This window comes from Coregonus clupeaformis, chromosome 19, assembly GCF_020615455.1.
Source record: "Coregonus clupeaformis isolate EN_2021a chromosome 19, ASM2061545v1, whole genome shotgun sequence".
Taxonomy (NCBI): Eukaryota; Metazoa; Chordata; class Actinopteri; order Salmoniformes; family Salmonidae; genus Coregonus; species Coregonus clupeaformis.
This window is the reverse complement of record NC_059210.1, coordinates 29009340-29021917: the sequence shown is the minus strand read 5'-3', so window position 1 is coordinate 29021917 and position 12578 is coordinate 29009340. Positions and strand designations below refer to the sequence as shown.

The window sequence follows — 12578 nt, the reverse complement described above, 5'->3', positions numbered from 1 at the left end:
TCTCCCACTTCTTATGGAGACTCTTTGGGTAGGCTCGCTTAATATTAATGGCGCCAGAGATGCGGGAAAGAGGAGTGTGTTGGGTGAATATGTAAAACAAAACAAAAAAGTACAGGTGTTGTTTCTGCAGGAGACGCATAGCGATGTGGTGAATGAAGTTGATTGGGGGCTCTGGTGGAAAGGGGCAAGTGTGCTGAGCCATGGGACAAATGTTAGTGCAGGGGTGGCAGTCCTTTTTGTACCGGGTCTGTCTGTAAAAATGTGTTCCTCAAAAGAGGTGTCTAGGGGTAGACTGCTTGTAGTAAAAGCATAAATTAACAACATGGGTTTTGTCTTTATAAATGTGTATGCGCCTAACACAGGGAGAGCGAGGGGGCTTCTATTTGGGTGTCTTAGACAGGAACTCTCACAGGTATCGCCTGAGGAGACGCTGGTGGTCGGCGGGGACTGGAACTGTACGATGGATTTTACAAAAGACAGAAATGGGGAGGAGCCTCATTCAGGCTCAGTGGGGGTGTTAAGGGACATCATTAATCAGTTTGACCTAGTGGATGTTTGGAGAACTAGACATCCCAACACAAGACAGTATACATGGGTGAAGGTCTTTGGGGCTAGGGAGAGTGCAGCCCGGCTTGATCGATTGTACATGTCCAGGAATCAGAGCAATAGGCTGTTGGGCGCTACCATTCTCCCGGTGTTTTTTTTTGATCATCACATAACCATGGCTCGGCTGTCTATTTCACCAGGGCCTCGGCAGACATCCTATTGGAAGTTTAATGTAAAGCTCTTACAAGATGCCACTTTTTGCTCAGGTTTCCAGACTTTTTGGGAAAGGTGGGGGCAGTGAAGAGAGGAGTATGAGTCTCTGAGTCAATGGTGGGATGTGGGAAAAGTCCAAATTCGGCTTTTCTGCCAACAGTATACAGCTCTCTCATCCTCAGAGGCTAGGAGAGTATTGGGGGAACTCGAGCGTAGTATCAGTGAATTGGAGGTAGAGCTGGTGGGGCAAGGCAATGTAGGCCTCCAGGCTAATTTAGCTGAATTACGTAGGGACCTGGGCAGTTTTTTCCAGGTTAAAGCAAAGGGAGCACTTGTAAGAGCTAGGTTCTCCATGCTCAAGGAGATGGATGCGCCCAGCTCCTTCTTCTTTGGTTTGGAAAGACAGAGCGGTGATGCCAAGGGTATGCATTGTCTACGGCTTTCGGATGGGCGGGTGACCTCTCTGGTGGAGGATATGTGGGAGCGGACTGTGGAGTTTTATACTGAGTTGTATAGGGCAGAACTGTGTGATCCTATGTGTGCTCAGGTTTTGTTTGCATAACTCCCTAAGCTCTCTCTGGCACAGAGGGAAGAAATTGACATTCCCCTGTTGTCCCATGAACTGGCAGAGGCCGTAACCCAAATGTCCCCCGGCCATGCACCGGGGGTCGATGGACTCCCAGTGGAGTTTTATAAAAAATTCTGGGGAATAATTGGATTGGACTTCTTTTGCATGTTGCGTGAGTGCGTCGGGTAGGAGAGGTGCCGATGAGCTGCCGTCGGGCGGCTCTGACTCTCCTTCCCAAAAAAGGGGAACTGGAGGCCTGTGGCATTGCTCTGTGCGGACTACAAGATATTTGCCAAGGTCCTCGTTAACAGACTGACGTCCCATCTGGACTCTATAGTACACAAAGACCAGACATATTGCGTACCAGGACGCTCAATCACGGACAACTTGTTCTTAATCAGGGACATGTTGGACTTGTCGAGAGGTTCTAATGTGAACTTTGGACTGGTCTCTTTAGATCAAGAGAAGGCCTTTGATAGAGTGGACCATGAGTATCTGTTTAATGTGATGGTGCCTGGTGGAACTGGAGAGCAGGGTGGCTGCATTCCGACTAAAGGTGGCGCAGAGACTGCTGTACCATACTGAAGTCGGATGGAGGGAGCCAGCATGCGCGCTGCTGAGGAGAGCTGGCGGATTAGGGTTGGACCGGCAGCTATTCCTCATGAGGCTGGAGGGGCTGAGCACAGCAGGTCTCTCTGATTTTTACTCTGCGGTGCTGAGGGCCTGGCAGCTACTAAAGCCCACACGAGAAGGGGGTGTGGAGCCTGGCCTGTGGGTGTGGGAGGAGCGTATCTTCCACAACCCAGCCATCCTTTTGAGATCGGTTCAGTCGGCCACCCTGAAGAGGCGACTGATGGCAGCGGGATTACTAAGGCTGGGTGACCTGCGACTGCTGGGAGAGGAGGGGTGGAAAACCCCAGAAGTCCTAGCACAACAAACAGGACTAACATCTCTTAGGCTGCTGGAGAGATTCCTGGGGGAAGTCCAGGAGGCACTGTCTGAGCCGGTAAAGGGGGTGTTTGACCGGCCAAAGGGGGAGGAGCCACCAATGTTTCCGCCACTGCACGTGACGGCAGAGACTGGGGACTGGCAAGGGGGTGTGGAGGACTTGTTAGATCTTAACACTCTGGGGGAGTTTGAAGGGGTGGGAGATAAAGTTATATGCAACCTCTGTATTAAGGTAAGGAACATCAGGAGCCTAACAGGAGTGAAGGCACATCAGTGGCAGGGGGTATGTGGGGCGGAGAGTATGGTGGGTTTTAGATGGAGGGGACTCTACAAACTTCCAGTACCAAAGAGGTTAGGGGACCTCCAGTGGAGGGTTGAAACGGGAGTCGGACAGGGATGTCCTTTCTGTGTCACGAGTGAAACTGTGATTCATGTGTTTTCTGTGTGTACCAGGTTAATGCCTTTAATGTCTCTGTTGGAATGTCTGTGTGAGAGGTTGGGGGTGGAGTTTACCTACGGGATGTTTATAATGGGGTACAGGTATTCAAATAAGGAAAAGGCAAAATGTGTGTTGCTGAATTTTCAATTTGCTCAGGCAAAGTTAGCTATTTGGATAACAAGGAGGAACAGGGTCAAAGGTGGAGGGGTAACAGACCCTTTACTATTATTTAATGGGATGGTCTCTGTGCGCCTTAGGGTGGAATTTGAGTTCTATAAAATGATAAAAAGTGTGGAGATGTTTCAAGAGATATGGTGTGTTGGGGGGGCTGTCTGTATAGCTGGGGAAGATGGTCTGGATATACGGTTGTAGAAGTGGTGTGGTTTGGGTTATTGTGATGTGTAGTGTTGTTTTTGTATTGTGGGGTAGAGGGAAAGGTGAGTATGCAGTACAGGGATATTGGTAATTTTTTACTTTTATTTTAGGGAGGTTTTAATTAAATAAGGATGTACCATTAAAAAAAGACCAAAAGTCAAAGTCTCTCTCTCTCTTTCTCTCTCTCTCTCTCTCTCTCTCTCTCTCTCTCTCTCTGTGTGTGTCTGTATGTGTGTGTGTGTTTGTATCCCTGTGTTTATGACATATGTATTTTCAGTTTGGTCAGAGCTGCAGAGACGAGAGGAATGCAGAGGCGTCTTTCACATCCACTCTCACAGCGGGAGCCCTGGCCCTAATTACTTTTGATAGAGACACAAATTAGATGGTAACACTCGCAGAAACCCAGTTATATGGAATAAGTTCATTTATTCTGCATCATGTTCAATTACATGAGAGGGCAAAAAATATATATACTTAGCAGACAAAACACAACCATGGCCTGATAGCTGATACCCCTAACACTGAATTCTGAACACAAATAGACAAATAGAGACGTGCCTTTGATTCCATACAGATACTATGAAGATGTAAATGTTTGCACAAAAGTGTATAGGGCTATGCCAAGGAACTGTAGCAAAGCAGACCAACTATTCCAAGGCTTTCAAAAAAGAGGGGGTGATTGGGGTAAAGGAGAAGAAATTGAGAGAGTAAAACCAAAAAAGCTAACGCAGGAAGAGTGAGCGGGAGCAAGTTGAAATGTACAAACAGCCTTGGGGCATGTATAGCAGAGAGAGGATTAAGATAGAGATAAAAATAGTAAAAACTAAACGGAAAAATAAAAATAAAAGGAGTGGGTAAGTAAACAGAAGGGGGAGAAAGGCTTGCTAGGAGAGCTGGGCTCAGAGTTGCTCAGTTTGCACATAAATGTCAGAAACAGTGTGACATTGTCCTGATGCCTGCCAGCCCCCACAACAGAGACAAACACACCACACTGCCACAACACACTGCTACACAGACCACCATACTGAATTATCATATTCATACAGTAAAACCCACACAAATCCAATTTCCATAATTTCCATGGTAGTTTAGAGGGCTTGTTTAGGGCAGTGGTGCTTCTATCGTATAGTTAAGTTATTCTTGAAGCAAAATGGCATGGAATATTGCAGAACATTATGTAGGTTAAAGGGTGAGGTAAATAAAATAAGACAAAGCACAGAAACATGATTGGTGCTCACACATTGTTATCCAAATCACAGACACATAAGAAAAACACACATGCATTCATGTACAGGCAGTGTTTTACATTAATGTAATGGTATGGGAGAGTTAGGGTAACCCTGGTGGCGTGTGGTCCAGGCCAGCAGCAGGGTCCTGGGGCCATATTACTGACAGGCCAGGACAGACTAGGGGTCCAAGACCCGTCCACCTCTGTGATTAATGAAGCAGGGGTCAGGGGTCACATGCTGAGTTCCTGATTAGGAAGGTATTGGCAGTGGGCATAATTATGGGACTGATCCCTGTAACCTCATCTCCCACCCACCCCCGTCCACCCCTCCCACATAGACAGCTACATTGCTACTGTGCACCCACATGAAAAAGTACTATAGTGTATAATATAGTAGGAATACTTTATTATTCACTGTAGTGTTTTTTGCAGACTTTGGTATTTACTGTAGTATAATGTAGTATTTACAGTTTCCTATAGTCTACATACTGTAGTAAAAAAAGAGTAGTATTTACTACAGTAATTACTGTAGTGTTTTGGCGGACTACAGTATACTGTAGAATTTACTGTTGTGTTTTTGGGGACTGTAGTATACTGTAGTATTTACTGTGGTGTTTTTGCGGACTGCAGTAAAGTATACTGTAGTATTTACTGTAGTATTTTTGGGGACATTACTGTAGTATTTACTAAAGTGGTTTTGTTTTATTATCTTTTACATAGATGTGGGGGGCTTTCTCCTTGAGAAGTACTATTTTCCATAACATGTAGGTAGGTAGGTAGGTAGGACTGGATTCTGAATGGAGAGTTCAGAGCTTCTGCTCCTTTCTATAACCTGTAGGGAACACAATATATGGTCTATACTTGGCATGTAGGTTTCTCACTTACGGGTGGCACAAATTGGGTTATGGGGAAGGGGAATGGGCAGTGTATATGCAAATTAAATACTGTGGTAATTACTATAGTTTAAAAAAGTGTTTCTGTGGACTGTAGGGTTTTTGTGGCTAATACTGTAGTATTTACTATAGTATTCAACAGTATATTACACAATTATATACTAAGTACTACAGATGATCGAGAGATACTACAGTGTGTAGTATAGTATTCTACAGTATACTACAGCAGTCTATAGTAAGTACTATAGTATTCTATAGAAAACAGTAGTATTTTTTATGTGGCAACCTTGCCTGGTGTCGCCTCTCAGGAACAGGGGCAAATGCCACAAAATTAATTTCATTACATTATGCTGGTACTGTGTTTGATGGACCGAAAATGTATCCCCCTGCCCCCCCCAGCCCACACCAACCATGAGCAGTGCAGCAGTGAAATGAGAGCAGGGATTGAATTGACTCCTCTGTACATCATCAGTCCTATCCCTCATTTCAATTTGATTTACCATGGCAACTGCTCCAAAGAGATGTCAGATGAAGACATAGTGAAATTAAATCAAGACCAGAGCGTCTATGAAACATATAATTGCAAATAAAACAAATCAGCTTCCATCTTATTAAACCGAGTCACGGGAGGACCTGAATGTACTTTGTAGATAAAAATTGAATCCAAACTAGGCAGAAAATGAGTTCTGAAAAGTGAATGCAGCTGAGTTTGCAAGACCTTGAGTTAACTTGTCTCCGTAAACAGATTCAGGCTTAAAACTAAGATGATTCATCTGTATTTTGGCCTAAACCTCCATAACCCAATAAAAACCTAGCCTGCTGGGTATTTGTCATATTCCTGAATCCCACCCAATTCGCTGCAAGGCTTTAAGCCATAACTTTACAAAGAGCTACAGGGAACTCTAAAGTAATTCCATCATTTGGCCCTTTGGCTATTAGAAAAACCTGCTTTGGTTCACAATATTAGTTCAATGTGCAACCAAGAGCCCTGTGCCTACTGTTTTATAGCCCCAGTGATAGCTAGCACATCATTATGCTTTCATTAGCCTAGATGTATAGATCCATACAGCCAAATGCTGCAGTTGAAGACTATTGTCACCATGGGGAATAACACTGTGTTACTCTACTGACTGTGTGATTAATGTCTCTATTTGCCTGATGACTTTTCTGCCTTATCTGCTGCTGCTACTGCTGTTACTGAGTGTTATGTACAGTATATTTGTTTGTGTGCTAATGATATGAGCACAAGTCAGCTCTTTACAGAGTTAGGTCCTGATATCATCTCTGTTCTGTCTCATTACCCTTTTTTGTTGTGCAAACTCACTGTCTCTGTCTTTCTTTCTCTATCTCTCTCACACACACACACACTAATACACACACATGCGCGCACACACCCACTAACGCACGCACACACACACACACACACAGGAGGGTGAGGTCCTCTGTGACTGCTGTAAACCACAGTGTTTGAGGTTGATGAAACAGTAACCAGCCCAGAGAGGTTGAGGAGCGAATGAGGAAGAGTGACCAGAGCCGGGGATAGTAGAGAAGCAGCGCCAGCTGGAGAACAGAGGAAAAAGTTCAGACCTCCAAGGGCTCTGCTCTGTTTCCCTGATTTTTTCATGTCTGCAGCACATAGAAGAGGAGAGATGGGAGGAGATTTCATCCACTCTCCAAATGTTCTGCTTCCTGTGTGATTCATTTAACAACATACACACAACAACAACAATAGTACCATAAAATGAAAAAAGGAATGAAAGCGCAACTGATGATGCTTACCTTTCTATGGTCACATTGTGTGACAAGGTGTGTATGAAACACGTGTATTATTCTAACATATTCATGGGGGGAAAATAAGTTATTTCAGAGATTCTTGATGAATGTATTTCATAATTCAGTCTTGGTGGATGTCTTTCAAAATTGAAGATACAGTCAATTCTGTTCTCAAGTACGGAACACAAATAATCAATATGACACCATAATTACTCCTGTGCCTTTTATGTCCTTTCAGCTGCTTTCAGTTCGTCTCAGACACGAGACCACCATTAATGCAGCAATATGAAGTCGGGTCAAAGAATGGTCACAGCTGACAGTGGAAGGCGGCTGATAATGACACTTCATCACTATCTTCATACCAGCTTTCCCTTAACCCTTGTAATCTTCACTAGGAACCAAACTGAAGCAAATGGCCCGAAATGTGGAGGGACTCCCTGAACTTGTCCAATCATAAACGCTTAATTTCGTTCTCCATTGCAAAATGTTTTGCACATTTTTGCACTGATGATTATGACTCTGGTCAACATGGCCATAGAGAAGCAGAGAGAGCACCACCCCCTACCTGTAGGTGAGCCCTCCAGCACCTCCCCAGCGTAACGGGTCTCCTTGAAGATGGGCCTGTTGTCATTCTGGTCGTTGACGTCCACCAACAGGGCTACAGGACCCTCCACCAGCTTCCCACTCAGGTCTGTCACAGACACCTCCAGCTGCAGACAGGACACACAAGGGTCAAAGGTCAGGACAGGAGTTCAGTAATACAGCTGGTATGGCAAGGTTTATACAGTGACATTCATTTAGACTAGTGAAAGCGTAGAATACCTGATTGTCTGTTACACACCTGAGAGATACATATATCGGAAGAAGCGCAATTCAATCAAAAACTAGTGTATATTGTATGAACGAGAGTAGTTTATGTATTTATCCTCGGACTCAAACACACACACACACTCGGCACACAGGCACGTAGCACATAAAACAGTGACTACAATATTTCACCATTCTTATATTTCCAGACGATATTCTACTTAACAAAGCACTGTAAACTCTATGTAAAGAATGGAGAGTCGTGCCAATAGAGTACTAACACTATAGCAGCAGAGACTATAATGTAATGAATAGATGGACAGTGATTAAAGCTAACGGCCATAATTTTCTCCGATGTCGCAAGCATTTATCTCTAAACCAGCAGGAGAAATTAGTGCTAGCTAGTTCATGTTCCTGACTGGAGCGGATGGATCTGGTGTTAGTGACTTGTGCTTCTCTGCCATGTTACTGAGGAGCAGACACAATGAGAGGACACATTAGGCCTGCCCTCAGATATGAAGAGGTCCTACAAAGCTTCAAACCACTGGAAGCAGCTCAAACTCACTTCCCAGCTAGCACATAACGTTCTGAGAACCATATGTTTCTTAGAGCTTGATGATAGCATGGTTGTCCTATGGTTATTTTGCATACAACCTTCCCACAATGTTCTGAAAATGGTACAGGATACCCAGGTAGGCGTTCTGAGAAACATATGTTTCTTAGGTGGGAATTTCAGTACTTCAGCATAACGTTTCTTACAGGTTTCCTCGTGGTTTTATTTAAAGTATTGTTCTCAAATTGTTCAGAGAACATTAAGAAACAATGTTCTTCTAGGAATTTCAGTACTTCAGCATTACGTTTCCTGCAGGTTTCCTCATGGTTCTACTTAGTCATGTTCTCAGAACATTAAGAAACCTTTCCATAAAAACCACAAGAAAACATTAGTAACGTTCAAAGAACCTTCTAAGAATGTTATTTAAAAACATATACATTCCGTTCTCAACGACAACAAAACTCTATCCTCTATCTCAGGGGTGTCAAACGTACGGCCCGCGGGCCGGATCAGGCCCGCAAACGGGTTTAATCCGGCCCGCGAGATGATTTTGAAAAAAATAAAAATAAAAATATATATATATTTTTTTTTCTTTAAGTATACAAATGCGCTGCAATTTTTCTATAAAATAAACTGCTGTTCCAATTGCGTCCACTGGATGGCGCAATAGCAATTGTGTTAAGCAAGCAAACTGTTTATACCGGGGCAGAGCAAGTAGGTCAAGCACGTGCAGCCAATGAGCTACTTTGTTTTGCCCGCGATATTTATTACGGCTTCTACTTTTAACATTATGTGCTTTGGCACCCTCATTGCCCCAATATGTCTCTGTCAAAAAGAGAAAAGTGGACGCAGAGTGCAGAGTGTTCCAAGAAAAATGGTCATCCTATTTAATCACGGAATTGAATGGGAAAGCTGTATGTTTGGTGTGTTCAGAGCATGTTGCAGTGCTGAAAGAATATAACCTTCGTCGCCACTATGTGAGTCTTCATGCCGACAAATATGACAACTTTCAAGGACAGCGGAGATGAGAGAAGGTGAATGAACTGTTGGCGGGTCTGAAGAAACAGCAGTCTGTGTTTACTCACAGCCGAGACATCAGTGACGCTGCAGTGAAAGCTAGCTACCTCATTGCTAATGAAATCGCAGTGGCTTCAAAACCATTTAGTGAGGGTGAATTTGTAAAAACATGCATGATGAAGGCAGCGGAGATTGTGTGCCCTGAAAAGCGGCAGGCTTTTGCAAATATCAGCCTGACAAGAAACACAGTTGCAGACAGGATTTCCGATCTTTCAGTGGATTTGGACAGCCAGTTGAAGCAAAAAGTAAAGTCATTTATTGCGTTTTTCGGTTGCAATTGATGAAAGCACGGACATTACAGATGTTGCACAACTGGCCATTTTTTCATCCGCGGAGTTGATGACATTGACCGTCACCGAGGTGTTCGTGGAGTTGGTGCCGATGACAGATACAACGACAGCAGCTGATATTTTTACCACACTCGTCGGCGCGCTGGACAGGGTCGGAGTGGACTGGTCCCGCGCTGTCAGCCTGGCTACAGATGGTGCGCCCTCAATGATCGGGAAAAAAGCAGGTGTTGTGACAAAGTTCAGAGAGAAAGTGCAATCTGCAAATGGAGGACGTGATTTTTTGACTTTTCACTGTATTTTGCACCAGGAGGCTTTGTGTTGCAAGTCATTAAAGATGGATAACGTCATGAAGGTGGTTAGAATTTCATTCCGCAGAATGGATGCCGGACCTTGCATTTATGGTGGATGTTACAGAGCACCTGAATTACTTGAACAAACAGCTGCAAGGGCGCAACAAAGTTGTCACGCAGTATTATGACAGCATACGTTCTTTCAAGTTGAAGCTGTTATTGTGGGAGACGCAACTTGCCGGTGGTGATGCAGCTCACTTCCCCTGTCTGAAAAATGTGTGCGCGACCCAACATGTGGCAGACATGAAGCGGTTCAAAGATAAAATAACTGGACTGTTACGGGAGTTTGAGCAACGCTTTCAGATTTATGTTTATATGTTTTTATGTTGATGTGCTATTGTTTTTAATTGATTTTATTATATTTGTATATTTAACCTATTCTTGACTCTGTGGTTCTTGCACTTGTTTGGGGAACAGGATTTCATTATTTTTATCTAAATTTCTGCCTGAGAAATGACACCATGATATAGTTCTGTGATCTGTGAAACAGTTCTGTTAATCACTGAGGCATTGTGTGTTTGTGTGTTCTTTTTCTTTAGAATTTTCAAATAAACTTGACGTGTTTTATGATTAATAGTGATGTTGTGCTTGTACTATTTTGGACACACTGTCCTCAGGCTCCAGCTTTATGTTGTATGTTGATCGTATTAAAACAAAGAAAACAATCTGAAGTTGTTGTTTTTAAGTTATATATACCATGATTTTTCCGGTCCGGCCCACTTGGGAATAGATTTTCCTCCATGTGGCCCCTGAGCTAAAATGAGTTTGACACCCCTGCTCTATCTTGTTTATTGTGTTCAGGTGTGTTCCACTAATTGGCCACACCTGATCTTAACCTCTACGGGATCGGTGTCCCGTATACGGGACAGTTGAGCTAATGTGCGCTAATGTGATTAGCATGACTTTTGTGAGTAACAGCAAACTTTCCAGAACATAGACATGTCTTTATATGGGCAGAAAGCTTAAATCCTTGATAATCTAACTGCACTGTCCAATTTACAGTAGCTATTACAGTGAAAAGATACCATGCTATTGTTTGAGGAGAGTGCACAACAACAACAAAAACATATCACGGCAACTGGTTTGATATATTCACCTCTGAAGGTAAATAATGTACTTACATTCAGTAATCTTGCTCTGATTTGTCATCCTAAGGGTCCCAGTGATAAAATGCAGCATATTTCTATTTGATAAAATCAATTTTTATATTAAAATGTAGGAACTGGGTTCTACAGTTTGAACCCCTGCTGTCTCTGGCTCCACAACCACCCCGCCTAGCCATCTAGATGTGTGAAAGTTAGTGTATAAGCTAATGATCCATCATGTATGACATTCCTGGGAGTGTGTAAACTTACATTTTGTGTTACCATGTTATTTTTGTATGTTGTCTATAGTTATGTACTTGAAAATGTATCAATTGACCAATTCGGCACATTTGGCCAGGCTTGATACAAAATAGTCTAGTATTGCAACGCTTCACTGGATCAATCTGAAACTTTGCACACCCCCTTTCAAATTGTATCAAGAATATGCATATCCTCCCTTCCTCCCTTCCTATAGGCAGAAACTCAAACAGGAAGTACCCGTGCTAAGGACTATTCAACGCTGGTCTGACCAATCGGAATCCACGCTTCAAGATTGTTTTGATCACGCGGACTGGGATATGTTCCGGGTAGCCTGCAAAAATAATTTAGACAAATACACTGAAACGGTGACTGAGTTTATCAGGAAGTGTACAGGTGATGTTGTGCCCACTGTGACTATTAAAACCTACCCTAACCAGAAACCGTGGATAGATGGCAGCATTCGCACAAAACTGAAAGCGCGAACCACCGCATTTAACCATGCCAAGGTGAATGGGAATATGGCAGAATAAAAAACAGTGTAGCTACTCAGTCCGCAAAACAATTAAACTGGCAAAACATCAGTATAGAGAAAAAGTGGAGTCGCAATTCAACGGCTCAGACACGAGACGTATGTGGCAGGGTCTACAGACAACCACGGACTACAAAAGGAAAACCAGCCACGTCGCCGACTCTGACGTCTTGCTTCCAGACAAGATAAACACCTTCTTCGCCCGCTTTGAGGATAACACAGTGCCACCGAAGAGGTCCACTACCAAGGCCTCTCCTTCTCCGTGGCCGACGTGAGTAAGACATTTAAGCATGTTAACACCCGCAAGGCTGCCGGCCCAGACGGCATCCCTAGCCGCATCCTCAGAGCATGCGCAGACCAGCTGGCTGGTATGTTTACGGACATATTCAATCTCTTACTTTCCCAGTCTGCTGTCCCCACATGTTTCCAGATGGCCACCATTGTTCCTGTACCCAAGAAAGCAAAGGTAACAACTAAATGACTATCGCCCCGTAGCACTCACCTCTGTCATCATGAAGTGCTTTGAGAGACTAGTCAAGGATCATTTCACCTCTACCTTACCTGTCACCCTAGACTCAATTTGCTTACCGCCCCAATAGATCCACAGACGATGCAATCGGCATCACACTGCACACTGCCCTAT

The 12578-nt window shown here is 43.7% G+C and overlaps 1 protein-coding gene across 3 annotated transcripts in view; it reads right to left on the bottom strand.

Annotated features, from left to right (window-relative positions):
- LOC121531835 (cadherin-13) overlaps positions 1-12578 on the bottom strand; it is a 576485-nt gene that overhangs the window by 230578 nt on the left and 333329 nt on the right. For all 3 annotated transcript variants that reach the window (XM_045227157.1, XM_045227158.1, XM_041837322.2), the window contains one exon: positions 7549-7693. In XM_045227157.1, coding sequence (XP_045083092.1) covers positions 7549-7693 — 145 coding nt within the window. The remainder of the gene's footprint in view (positions 1-7548; positions 7694-12578) is intronic.